This window comes from Schistocerca nitens, chromosome 3 (assembly GCF_023898315.1).
Source record: "Schistocerca nitens isolate TAMUIC-IGC-003100 chromosome 3, iqSchNite1.1, whole genome shotgun sequence".
NCBI classification, from domain to species: domain Eukaryota; kingdom Metazoa; phylum Arthropoda; class Insecta; order Orthoptera; family Acrididae; genus Schistocerca; species Schistocerca nitens.
The window spans coordinates 713,058,953-713,073,610 of NC_064616.1; the positions used below are offsets into that span (position 1 = coordinate 713,058,953).

General features: G+C 46.2%; 1 protein-coding gene and 1 pseudogene across 1 annotated transcript in view; both read left to right on the forward strand.

Annotated features, from left to right (window-relative positions):
* The window catches only part of LOC126249400 (rho GTPase-activating protein 7), a 281,270-nt gene that overhangs the window by 137,265 nt on the left and 129,347 nt on the right, over positions 1-14,658 (forward strand). The window contains exon 5 of the mRNA XM_049951053.1: positions 12,336-12,607. Within this exon, the coding sequence (XP_049807010.1) occupies positions 12,336-12,607 (272 nt within the window). The remainder of the gene's footprint in view (positions 1-12,335; positions 12,608-14,658) is intronic.
* On the forward strand, positions 1,740-1,857 carry LOC126249835 (5S ribosomal RNA; annotated as a pseudogene).

Here is a 14,658-nt window from a genome sequence, read left to right on the forward strand (position 1 = left end):
AATAGACGACATTTTTAAAACAAAAGCAGTATTTATTACGGTCATATAAAATATACCGAGAGAATATTTATGCAAGTAATATGTCACCAGAGTTTTCTCTTCAAAAATTGTTCAAATGGCTCTGAGCACTATGCGACTTAACTTCTGAGGTCATCAGTCGCCTAGAACTTAGAACTAATTAAACCTAACTTACCTAAGGACATCACACACATCCATGCCCGAGGCAGGATTCGAACCTGCGACCGTAGCGGTCGCTCAGCTCGAGACTGTAGCGCCTAGAACCGCACGGCCACTCCGGCCGGCAGAGTTTTCTGTCATTATAGTCTTGTACGTACGTGTATGAATTATTGTTCACAGTTTGATACCTGAAACATTCATTGGCAGTTATCACGAAACAGTATCACAAATGTGTATGGTGGCATTTTCTTATTAAGAGATGTATACCATTTCTGTTTCTGCCACAGGCTGTTATAATCCATTACAATCAATAGCATTTCAGTGTTTTGGCTTATTGCTAAGATTATAAAATGTTGGATCATTAATATTTAACATCAGACTATTTCCACTTAGAAACATTGTATTTTGAGAATCGTCGATTGTTCTAGATATGCTCTGTGCAGTTCGAATTTTTCATAATTTGAGGTATCCTTGTTTCTTTGCTACTTCTTGTCCCATCATTTTGGCACCTTCTGCTCCACCCACTACTCAATCTTCTGCTGCCGTTCTTGTTTTCCTCTCTCCATAACATATACAGCATGCTAAGTATTTTCTTGAGCTACTTATTTTGCCTATTTCCGCGGCTCAGTTCTGTTACCGAAACATCATCTAGAAGTATACTGAAAACTCGTAGTCTTCCTGTGACTTCCTTTCGCATGAGAAGAGAAACCTTTTGCCTTTGGGCGGTTAGGGCAAATGGATGGCAAAACTTTTTCCGCATAATCGAGGCCCAGTTGTCTGTACATTATGGGCACTTGTTCTGCCCCTGCTCTTGACAGCAACCGCGAAAATAACAGTAATCATCTCCAAATGCTTGCTTCCCCTAGGAGAAGAGATTTTATGTAAGCGCGATCTTATATCATTCATTAATCGCTATTGGAGCTATGGGATTCTAAAGTGCAGGCATTCTCCGTAAATATCCGTTTTGACACCACTTGTTCTGCTGAATATTGTGGCCCTATAACCATCTTCAATTGTGCAGAGGAACTGAGCCGCACCATGAGCAGTTAATATCTTCAGTTCTGTTTCACCACCCTTAGGACTTTTCCAAAGCGACTGGCAAACCACAGAGCTTACCCTGTGCCATAAACATTGCTGAATTCTTGGTCAGTCCTGTGCTGCTGAACCAGATATGTCTCTTAGGAGTTAAAGCGGCCAGTACAGGCAGTTTCACAACAGTTCCTACAAACTAAAACCCTACAAGTAACATCGGGCCGAAAGTATACACCCAAAGGTATCCTTAGTCTATATGAACATGCCATCACGCCTGACTCAAATTTTCATGAATTTTCTAGCTATTATTTCCAAACATTACTATTAAAGGCACTCCGTAGGCGTACGCGGGAGTAGAAACACTGGGAGACCGTACAGGAGCTGGAAAAAAATATGGAAATGGCAAAAACCACATTACCATGCCTAATACAGTGTGGGAAAACCGTTGGCATTCAAAACAGATTCCAGTCGTCCCGGAACTGATAAATACAGGTCCTGTATGGTTTTTAAAGGAACCTTATACCAGTCTTGGCAACGGCCTTGCCGCAGTGGGTACATCGGTTCCCGTCAGATCACCGAAGTTAAGCACTGTCGGGCGGGGCAGGCACTTGGATGGGTGACCATCCGGGCCGCCATGCTTTGTTGCCATTTTTCGGGGTGCACTCAGCCTCGTGATGCCAATTGGAGCTACTCGACCGAATAGTAGCGGCTCCGGTCAAAGAAAACCATCATAACGACCGGGAGAGCGGTGTGCGGACCACACGCCACTCCTATCCGCATCCTCAACTGAGGATGACACGGCGGTCGGATGGTCCCGATGGGCCACTTGTGGCCTGAAGACGGAGTGATTTTTATACCAGTCTTCCTGCTAAATAGTTGTAAGTTCGGGTAACGAAGATGGAGATGGATACATATCACGCACCCTTCTCTCCAAAAGACAACAAATGCTCAATAATATTGAGGCCTGGTGTCTGACTGCCAAGGAAGATGAGATAGATCATCCTCGTGCTCACAAAACCAGTCCTGCATGATGGGAGCTGTGTGAACAGGGGCCTTGTCGCCTTGGAACACAGCCTTACCATTGGGGAACAAACATTGCACCACAGGATGGACCTGATCAGCCAAAATGGTCACATAATCCTTGACAGTAATTTGACTTTGCAGAATACCCATGCGTCCATGGAATACCACGATATGGCTTTCCAGAACTTCACTGTACCCGGCCACATTTCATTCTCCGGACGTAAACTCGGCCAGAATTTGGAAACAGTATGCAACAAAACCCATCCGACTAAATGACTTTTTCCCCACAGTTCCATGGTCTGGGTTTTATGACTTCGGCACCGCAGTTTCCTGTTACGGGTATTTGCATCACTGTTGATTGGTTTTAGAATTCCAGCTTGCACTGCAGTTCCCTGCTTATGGAGCACCTTTCGTGTTGTTTTGATACTAATAGGGCTAGCGGGTGCGATATTCAATTCTGCAGTATCTTTTGCCGCTGTCGTCCTCTTATTTTTCGTCATGATCCTTTTCAGTGGTCGTCTGTCACAATCACTCAGCACACACCTATGTCCGTGTTCTGACTTAACGGAAGATGTTTCTCCGCTTTCCCTGTGGCCAGTATAAATCTTCAGTACGGTGCCTCTTGGAAAACCAAACACTTTGGCTTCCTCGGTTACGGAAGCATGCATCATAAGAACACCAACAATTTGCCCACATTGGTATTCATTTAACTGCGACATAATGCACTCTTAACTACACGGATCACTGTCCTGGCCATTGCACACGTGTCGTTCGCCGTCAAATACAACAGCACCACCTGCAGGCTTGGAAAAAAATGGTTCAAATGGCTCTGAGCACTATGGGACTTAACTTCTGAGGTCATCAGTCCCCTAGAACTTAGAACTACTTAAACCTAACAAACCTAAGGACATCATACACATCCATGCCCAACGCAGGATTCGAATCTGCGACCATAGCGATTGCGCGGTTCCAGACTGTAGCGCCTAGAACCGCTCGGCCACCCCGGCCGGCGCAGGCTTGGATAGCCTCTGCATTTACTGTACGTTCAAGAAGGCATTTCTCACGATTTTTCCATATTTTTGTCTAGTCACTGTGTTTGGTGGAGAAATTCGTGCCCACTTGTATATAACATTTCTACAGGATAAAGCACGCTCCACCAAAGACTCCGTTCCCGCAGTGGTGTTATTCCCACATATCCCGTGAGAGAACCTCTGGTTGTAGTGTTCGGAAATCATTGATGGGAACGTCAGTCATAATGAAAGTAGGAGTCAACCTAGAGGCATCTTCAGATAGTGTAATTGTTTAAGGTGATTACTCGTGAAAAGCAGAAAATCTGGGTTCGAGTTCTGGTGTGGCAAAAATTTTCAGTTATCATGGCGTATTTACTAAATTCTAATTTTAATGAAAGAATTATATTTTGGCATCAGTCAGACGGTTTCTGTTTCATCCAGTGCAAGGTCGATGGTTAAAATATAGTCACCAGGTTAAGGTAACTGCTATATAGCATTTATCAATAGCAAGCATTGGCGAATCTTTTAGCAGCAAACAACGTGGCCATAAGGTTATGTTCCGTCTGGCATTTACACGGTCCAGCCACATTAATGTGACCACCGCGTATATTCGACGTCAACGTGCAATAACCTCTCACAGACCCCAGATGGCAACTCTAGCAGTGGAGAGTATATAAAGCGTATCAGGGAGACGCGCAAAACAGTGCAGTCGTTGTCGTAATGCGGAAAGGAAGCGGTTTATCTGATGTCCAAAAGGGAGTGATCATTGGCTTTCGGGCCAAGAGTGGAAGCAATTCTGAAACGGCTAAGTTTGCAAACTGTTCGCGTGCCGCTGCGGTTAAAGTATATCGTGCTAGGCAGAATGGCGCTATCCAAAACCGGCACCGAGGGAACTGTGGCGCACCACGAGCCATAGATGATAGGGTGTGAACGACGGCTGTAGAGACACGTAGGGCGAATAGACGTGCGACTGTTGAGCGTCTGACTGCCCAAATGAAGGAGCTACCAACAGTGTCACCTCAACTACCGTTCAGCGAACGTTTCTGTGTCCACTGAGTGGAGACAGGTGGCCTTTTCACATGAATCATGTTTCGTGCTCCATCGAACAAACGGCCGTTAGCATGTACGGCATGAAACGCCAGAGAAAGACTCTGCAACAGTTGTCAGAATTGGTCCAGGCCGAAGGTGGAAGCATTAGGGTTCGTGACATTCCTTAGGTAATCTCATCATTCTGGAAGGCACAACGGATCGACACAAGTATGCATCTACCCTTGTGGCCATGTCCACTCGTAGATGCAGATTGATTTTTCTTGGCACTGTGGTATCTACCAGCATGACAATGAAACATGTCACACAGCTCGCAGTGTATGTGTGCGGTTCGAAGAGCACCAGGACGAGTTTACCGTACCCTCCTGGCCACTAAACTCCGCAGATTTAAACCCAATTGAGTATCTGTGGGACCACCTCGAACAGGCTGTTCACGTCATTGATCTTCTATCGAGAAACCTAGCACAACTGGCAACGGCGCTGAGTCGGCCTGACTTCACATCTCTGTCGGTACCTACCAGAACCTGACTGATTCTCTTCCTGCACATCTCACAGCGATCCGCGCTGCAAAAGTTTGACAGGCGATCATATTACTGTGACTGGACAGTGTGTAATAAATAACAACCTGAATTTGCCACATCAACTGTAAATGAGAGTATTATTATTATTATTATTATTATTATTGTTATTATTATCGTTACTACTATTATTACTTTTAAGATTATTGTAGTGATAAATCGTTTGGTGAAAGATTAGAAAAAAAGATGACGAGACTCGAACTTAATACCGTCACACTTCTAATCAGTCCGCTTAAAAAAAATCTCGCTAATGCAACTGCTCGACGGCCAGTTCTCTCGTATGTTATTCAACACTCTAGTAAAACTTTGAACCTCGATTTATTGAAAAAAATTGAGAACCGCCTCGTACTACAGCAGGATTTATTACACGTATGTATGTACTACAATCGTGTGAAATATGTGTAAAATCGGTGACCCGTTTGGTATGCTTCACGAAAGTAATATACCAGTCAAAGAGATTAGTTGGTAATGAATCTATTCTTTAGCGACTTCACTGAAATATTTTGTTTCATGCCTCGAGCTTAAGAATGTGAAATGCCTTTATTGGTGGTATGTAAAAAGCGACATCGCTTGTGTCGGTCTGAGGCAGCTCAGGAAATAACATTGTCCCACGACCGCTCAACGTTTTGACGTCTGAAGCTTTAAATTCAAAGTATCAGCCTACACCTTCGATAAGATATTCTTTTCGAAATTATAGGAACCGGAAGTGGAGTCATAGCTGAAATTTTCATCCGAGGTTTAGACATTCCACCAGTCATTACAGGACACACCGGAAAATGTCCGGGAGACACCATCCTAATAACGGTAGCGCCACCTCCAGCCTTTATAATGGCCTCAGTACAGGGAGGAAGGGAGACCACAAGTTTCTTCAATTGTGCCATATCCTGCTGAAACCATTCATCGTCCCTTGTCTTGACAATGACCTCAGGTCAAAGAAGATGGGAGACCACAAGTTTCTTAAGGTGTGCCATGTGCTGTTGAAGCCATTCATCGCCCCTTTCCTTGATAATGGCCTCAGGTCAAAGGGGAAGGGAGACCGCAAGTTTCTTCAGGTGTGCCGTGTCCTGCTGAAGCCAGTCACTGCACATACACTTAATAATGGCCTCAGTTCAGAGAGGAAGGGAGACCACAAGTTTCTTCAGGTGTGTCGTGTCCTGCTGAAGCCAGTCACCGCACATACACTTAATAATGGCCTCAGTTCAGAGAGGAAGGAAGACCACAAGTTTCTTCAGGTGTGTCGTGTCCTGCTGAAGCCAGTCACCGCACATACACTTAATAATGGCCTCAGTTCAGAGAGGAAGGGAGACCACAAGTTTCTTCAGGTGTGCCGTGTCCTGCTGAAGCCAGTCACCGCACATACACTTAATAATGGCCTCAGTTCAGAGAGGAAGGGAGACCACAAGTTTCTTCAGGTGTGCCGTGTCCTGCTGAAGCCAGTCACCGCACATACACTTAATAATGGCCTCAGTTCAGAGAGGAAGGGAGACCACAAGTTTCTTCAGGTGTGTCGTGTCCTGCTGAAGCCAGTCACCGCACATACACTTAATAATGGCCTCAGTTCAGAGAGGAAGGGAGACCACAAGTTTCTTCAGGTGTGTCGTGTCCTGCTGAAGCCAGTCACCGCACATACTCTTAATAATGGCCTCAGTTCAGAGAGGAAGGGAGACCACAAGTTTCTTCAGGTGTGTCGTGTCCTGCTGAAGCCAGTCACCGCACATACTCTTAATAATGGCCTCAGTTCAGAGAGGAAGGGAGACCACAAGTTTCTTCAGGTGTGCTGTGTCCTGCTGAGGCCAGTCACCGCACATACACTTAATAATGGCCTCAGTTCAGAGAGGAAGGGAGACCACAAGTTTCTTCAGGTGTGCCGTGTCCTGCTGAAGCCAGTCACCGCACATACACTTAATAATGGCCTCAGTTCAGAGAGGAAGGGAGACCACAAGTTTCTTCAGGTGTGTCGTGTCCTGCTGAAGCCAGTCACCGCACATACACTTAATAATGGCCTCAGTTCAGAGAGGAAGGGAGACCACAAGTTTCTTCAGGTGTGTCGTGTCCTGCTGAAGCCAGTCACCGCACATACTCTTAATAATGGCCTCAGTTCAGAGGGGAAGGAAGACCACAAGTTTCTTCAGGTGTGTCGTGTCCTGCTGAAGCCAGTCACCGCACATACACTTAATAATGGCCTCAGTTCAGAGAGGAAGGGAGACCACAAGTTTCTTCAGGTGTGCCGTGTCCTGCTGAAGCCAGTCACCGCACATACACTTAATAATGGCCTCAGTTCAGAGAGGAAGGGAGACCACAAGTTTCTTCAGGTGTGCCGTGTCCTGCTGAAGCCAGTCACCGCACATACACTTAATAATGGCCTCAGTTCAGAGAGGAAGGGAGACCACAAGTTTCTTCAGGTGTGTCGTGTCCTGCTGAAGCCAGTCACCGCACATACTCTTAATAATGGCCTCAGTTCAGAGAGGAAGGGAGACCACAAGTTTCTTCAGGTGTGCCGTGTCCTGCTGAGGCCAGTCACCGCACATACACTTAATAATGGCCTCAGTTCAGAGAGGAAGGGAGACCACAAGTTTCTTCAGGTGTGCCGTGTCCTGCTGAAGCCAGTCACCGCACATACACTTAATAATGGCCTCAGTTCAGAGAGGAAGGGAGACCACAAGTTTCTTCAGGTGTGCCATGTCCTGCTGAAGCCAGTCACCGCACATACACTTAATAATGGCCTCAGTTCAGAGAGGAAGGGAGACCACAAGTTTCTTCAGGTGTGTCGTGTCCTGCTGAAGCCAGTCACCGCACATACACTTAATAATGGCCTCAGTTCAGAGAGGAAGGGAGACCACAAGTTTCTTCAGGTGTGTCGTGTCCTGCTGAGGCCAGTCACCGCACATACACTTAATAATGGCCTCAGTTCAGAGAGGAAGGGAGACCACAAGTTTCTTCAGGTGTGCTGTGTCCTGCTGAAGCCAGTCACCGCACATACACTTAATAATGGCCTCAGTTCAGAGAGGAAGGGAGACCACAAGTTTCTTCAGGTGTGCCGTGTCCTGCTGAAGCCAGTCACCGCACATACACTTAATAATGGCCTCAGTTCAGAGAGGAAGGGAGACCACAAGTTTCTTCAGGTGTGCCGTGTCCTGCTGAAGCCAGTCACTGCACATACACTTAATAATGGCCTCAGTTCAGAGAGGAAGGGAGACCACAAGTTTCTTCAGAGGTGCCTTATACTGCTGAGGCCAGTGGTCACACCTAGCCATGATCATGGCCTCATTTCAGAGCTAAAGAGAGACCAAAAGTTTCTTCAGGGATGCCATCTCCTGCTGAAGCCAACTACCTTTGTTAACGGCCCCAGTTTCAAGAGGAACAGAGACCACAAGTTTCTTCAAGTATGCCATATCTTGCTGAAGGGCTACAACTATGTCTAGATACATACTCCTCAAGCCACAGCATGTTGCGTGGCGGAAGGTACCTTGTACCACTACTAGTCATTTCCCTTCCTGTTCCTCTCGCAAATAGAACAAGGTAAAAAAGTCAATCTGTATACCTCCGTATGAGCCCCAATTTCTCCTATGTTTTCCTCGCGTTCCTTATGCAAAATGTATATTTGCGACGCTAGGATCATTCTGCAATCAGCTTCAAACATCGATTCTCTAAATTTTCTCAATAGTCTTCCTTGAAAAGGAGGTCGCCTTCCCTCCAGGGATTAACACTTGAGTTCCCAAGACATCCCCATAATACTTGCGTGTTGATCGGGCCTACTGGTAACAAAGCTAGCAGTCCATCTGTGAATTGCTTCGACATCTCTCTATAATCCGAATTGAAAAATGGGTCTCTCTGGTGTTGCATACGTGGCCTCCTTTACAGACGAACTCCACTTTCCTAAAATTCTCCCAAGAAACCAAAGTAGACCAGTTTCCTTCCCTATTAGAATTCTTAAACGTTCATTCCATTCGTATCGCTTTGTAACATAATGCCTAGATATTTAATCGACGTGACTGTATCAAACAGCACACTTCTAATGCTGCATTAGAACATTACGTGACTGGTTTTCTTACACATCTGCGTTAACTCACATTTTCTACATTTAAGCTGACTGCCATTCATCACGTCAACTCGAAATTTTGTGTCAGTCGTCTTGTATCCTTCCTAAGTTATTCAACGTTGACACCTTCCCATACGCCGCCACACATGACCGTGATAATGATCTCAGTTCATAGAGGGAGGGAGATCAGAAGTTTCTTCAAGTGTGTCATAACCTGCTGAAGCCAGTCATCGCTCCTGGCCTTGACAATGGCCTCGTTTAAGAAAGGAAGGGAGAGCACAAGTTTCTTCAGGAGGTTCACTAAAGCGACTCAGCCCCCTTAATCTTGATAATGGCCTCAGTTCACAGAGGGAAGGAGACCACAAATTTATTCAGGTGCGCCATATCGTGTCATTGATGATTAGATCCCACACAGCTACCAGTTTTTGGGGATGTTATCTGAAACAATTCAGCCGGCCGGTGTGGCCGTGCGGTTCTAGGCGCTTCAGTCTGGAACCGTGTGACCGCTACGGTCGCAGGTTCGAATCCTGCCTCGGGCATGGATGTGTGTGATGTCCTTAGGTTAGTTAGGTTTAAGTAGTTCTAAGTTCTAGGGGACTGATGACCACAGATGTTAAGTCCCATAGTGCTCAGAGCCATTTGAACCATTTTTTTAAACAATTCAGCCAGTGTTCCAAAACGTCACAGGCATTTTCTGTAGTGTTATGATTGTGTGCATCAGTGGACCATTCCAGATGTGATAGGTTGCCTGAGTTTTTGTCAATCGAGTAACATATATGTGCAGTCTGGTGAACACAGCTGTTGTCATCACAGAAGGTTGAAGTACGCACAACGCACTCATCATGAAGATGTAAAAGGAGGGCCGGCACATAGCCACTGAGAATGTTGAAATAAATATGTTGGCTCATGTTCACAGTAACCTAAATGAGTGGGCCGTAGCATGGTTGGAAAAACACCACCATAATATCATAGGACCACTTTAGCTCGAACGACACCCTCCACACACTGCTGGTTGAACTCCTCATTTGGCCGTTGATGCACTCGATGGCTTGCCTCACTTGAAAGGAGTCGGTTTTGGTGATCTAGGGGTAAATTTCGAGCCTGGATATCGAAAGGTCGTGGGATAGAATCCTGTTCATACACCAGGATTTTCAAGTCTCCTTTATGCTAGCCTTTACGTCTCACTAATGTGAAGATGCACCAAGAACGACACGTGGTTCAGATTCCGCATTAAACTATAGATTCCCTTTCCCCCGTTGGACTAGTGGGGTTGGTTAAGAGCGAACAAGTTGCCGAAGTGGCGTACAATTGAAAACAAACACGTTCAAATTGGCGACAGAACGTACCTCTTGAGGGACTCCCAGCCCATTATGCCTTACGAATTTACTGTTTTTACTTGAAAAGAGTCAAAATGGCGATTTTTCAGACACCAAATTACATGCCTCCAATTAGCTGTTGCCCAGTTCCTGTTCTGTTGGGTCCAATGCAGACGTGCAGGTTTAAATGCCACTGTGAGCAATGATCCTTTGCAGGGTACCCGACTGCAAAAATCCACTGTTCAGAAATCACTTCACAGTGTTCACTCTGAAAATGGTTGAAATGGGCCTGCATTCATTGGGTTTGAAACTGTTGCCATTAACAATGTGTGACATTTCTCTCTGGTTCCTGTCTGTTGGGATCTCTTGACTACCATTGTTTCCATCACGTGTTGGATAGCTACGAGTGATTGTAGTCACGTTAGGAAGTCCGCGTTCATACACCAATAAATCGGGCAACTCACTGAGCTTTCGTGGACACGGTGGAAGGTTACACGACCGTCTGGTATCACTTGTACGCCAAAAGCACAAGTCGATATCTTAAGAGTATTACAGGATTACCAATATTGTCTGTTGGGCTTATTTCCAAATCACAAGGCTGGCGCCGGTGGCGACACCTACAACGTGCTGACATGAGGAAAGTTTCCAACCGATTTCTCATACACAAACAGCAGTTGGCCGGCGTTGCCTGGTGATACGTTGTGATGCCTCGTGTAAGGAGGAGAAATGCGTACCATCACGTTTACGACTTTGATAAAGATCGGATTGTAGCGTATCGCGATTGCGGTTTATCGTGTCGCGACATTGCTGCTCGCGTCGGCCGAGATCCAATGACTGTTAGCAGAATATGGAATCGGTGGGTTCAGGAGGATGACACGGAATGCCGTGCTGGGTCCCAACGGCCTCGTATCACTAGCAGTCGAGATGACAGGTATCTTATCCGCATGGCTGTAACGGATCGTGCAGCCAAGTCTCGATCCCTGAGTCAACAGATGGGGACGTTTGCAAGACAACAACTATCTGCACGAACAGTTCGACGACGTTTGCAGCGGCATCAGCTCGGAGACCATGGGTGCGGTTACCCTTGACGTTGCATCACAGACAGGAGCGCCTGCGATGGTGTACTCAACAACGAACCTGGATGCACGAATGGCGAAATGTCATTTTGTCGGATGAATCCAGGTTCTGTTTACAGCATCATGATGGTCGCATCCGTGTTTGGCGACATCGCGGTGAACGCACGTGGGAAGCGTGTATTCGTCGTCGCCATACTGGCGTATCACCCGGCGTGATCTTATGGGGTGCCATTAGTTACACGTCTCGGTCACCTCTTGTTCGCATTGACGGCACTTTGAACAGTGGACGTTACATTTCAGATGTGTTACGATCCGTGGCTCCACCCTTCATTCGATCCCTGCGAAACGCTACATTTCAGCAGGATAATGCACGACCGCATGTTGAAGGTCCTGTACGGGCCTTTCTGGATACAGAAAATGTTCGACTGCCGGCCTGGTCAGCGCATTCTCCAGATCTGTCACCAATTGAAAACGTCTAGTCAATGGTTCCCGAGCAACTGGCTCGTCACAATACGCCAGTCACTACTCTTGATGAACTGTGGAATCATGTTGAAGCTGCATGGGCAGCTGTACCTGTACACGCCATCCAAGCTCTGTTTGACTCAATGCCCAGGCGTATCAAGGCCGTTATTACGGCGCGAAGTGGTTGTTCTGGGTCCTGATTTCTCAGGATCTATGCACCCAAATTGCGTGAAAATGTAATGGTTCAAATGGCTCTGAGCACTATGGGACTCAACTTCTGAGGTCATTAGTCCCCTAGAACTTAGAACTAGTTAAACCTAACTAACCTAAGGACATCACAAACATCCATGCCCGAGGCAGGATTCGAACCTGCGACCGTAGCGGTCTCGCGGTTCCAGACTGCAGCGCCTTTAACCGCACGGCCACTTCGGCCGGCCCAAAAATGTAATCACATGTCAGTTCTAGTATAATATATTTGTCCAATGAATACCCGTTTATCATCTGCATTTCTTCTTGGTGTAGCAGTTTTAATGGCCAGTAGTGTAATAGTGTGTGTATATCTTTGTAACTTGCAGACGCAAGCGCGGCGGGGGTGGATCAGGGTACCCTGCGCGTGTCCAGCCAGAGCTCTGTGCACGACCAGGAGCGCGACCACGACCGCGACGCGTCTCCCGGGTCGTCCGCCGCCGCCTCGGCGGCCGACGCCCCCGCGTCACCCAGCGTGCGCCGCAGCGGCAGTGAACGGCTCAAGGACAGCGCGCGGGCTCTGCTGAAGCGCGTCGACAGCCTGAAGGCGCGCCGCCGCAAGCGCCTGCACCGTGAGGCCGCCGTCGTACAGGGCCCGCAGGTACGTTCTGTGTCACACTCTCAATACCGACCGAATGGTGTACTATTTGTGCACCTTCCATCTAAAAACTTCGGAGACTGATTTTATTCCTGGCGTATAAGGGACATCAGCACATTAAGTACGGTGCCATCTTGAACTAAAAATTTCAAGTAGCATATAAATGAAATATATTCGCAATTTCAAATATGGACATCCAGCAGCTGTACAATGGAATGGCGACACCGAACATTTGTGCCGGACAGGGACTCGAACCACGATTTCCCGCTTATCGCAAGTGGTCGCCTTACCATTAGGCCATCCGAACACGCTCCACGGCCAGACCCAGACTACCATATATCGTCGAACATGTGTCTACAATCTGCTCTCGTACATTCATTATGGATATTCCCGTACATGGGAAATATTTTAATTGAAAGACGCTTGCCTGGTGTTGGCGAATAAATACGATATTGCAGTTCCCGTATTATTCATAAATGCGATGCGGTGTGCCAATATTTGCATTCATGCGTGTCCGAAGGAACATTGTATCGTAATTCTGAAGAAAAAGCACTGCATTATCGTAAACAACATATGAGCATTCGGCCAGTCAGTTGTGAGCAGGCTGTGTCAAGTAATGACGTGCGGCTCTAGTGTGTCAGTATTATCCTGTCACAAAACGCAATGGAGTAACAGCTCCAAATCAACATTCTCCAGAATCTTTGAAGAAGAGAACAGTGTGTGTTAAGTTTGTCCCGCACGCCTGCGCTGCCAAACAACAACCACACGTGGACGCCTGCCGTGACTTGACTGAAATGCAAAACTCGGACTATTATTTTTTGGAAAAAATCGTCACGGATAATGAGACCTAATGTTATTAATAGAACCTGCCGTAAAACGACCAAGTGCAAATTTACATGAAGGGTCAACGCTTTGACGACATGCAACTGCATCTACATGGTTACTCTGCAATTCATACTTAAGTGCTTGTCAGAGGGTTCGCTGAACCACCTCCAGAATATTTCTTCACATTTCCACTCTCAAACAGCGTGTTGGAAAAATGACCATTTAAATCTTCCGACAAATACTCTGATTGCTCTTATTTTGTTATGATGACCATTACTTCCTATATAAGCTGGTGTCAATAAAATGTTTTCACTTTCAGAGCAGGAAGTTGGTGAGTGAAATTTCGTGAAAAGATCTTGCCGTGACGAAAAACGCCTTTGTTTCAATAATTGCCAAGCCAACTAGCGTATCACACCCGTGACACTCTCGCCCCAATTTTACGATAATGCAAAACGAGCTGCCCTTCCTTCGACGTTTTCCATGTCCTCCGTCAAACCTATCTGGTAAGGATCCCATACCGCACGGCAGTACTACATAGGACGGACAAGCGTGTTGTAGGCAGCCTCTTCAGTAGACCTGTTGTTTCTTCTAGGTGTTCTACCAATAAAACACAGTCTTTTATTTGCCTTCTCCACAACATTATCTATGTGATCGCTGAAATTTAAGTCGTTCGTAATGGTAATTCCTAGATATTTAGTTGAATTGACGGCCTTTAGATTTGTGTGATCTGTCATGTAACCTAAATTTAAAGGATTGATTTTAGTACACATGGGGATGACCTCACAATTTTCCTTATTTAGAGCCAATTGCCACTTACTGCACCATACAGATATCGTGTCTTAGTCATTTTGCAATTGTTTTTTGATCTGATGAGTGTACTAGACGATAAATGACAGCATTATATACAAACAATCAAAGACGCCTGGAACAGCAAAGGGCCTCTAATACTTCCTTGGTGAACGCCAGATTGAGCTTTCTGTGCGTTCTAGTCAAATAGGGGGGTGGGGGAGGCTATGTAGAACATATGAAGCATTAAAACCGCCACCTTTTCTCTGGGTTTTTTTTTTTTTTTTTTTTTTTTTTTTTTAATAATCCGGTCTCCAAACTTTTCGGACCGAGCGAGGTAGTGCAGTGGTTAGCACACTGGATTGCATCGGGCCCTGGGGCTTTGTTCAGTTTTAACGATTTCATCTGTTTTTCGACGCCACTGACACTGAGATTTATTTCAC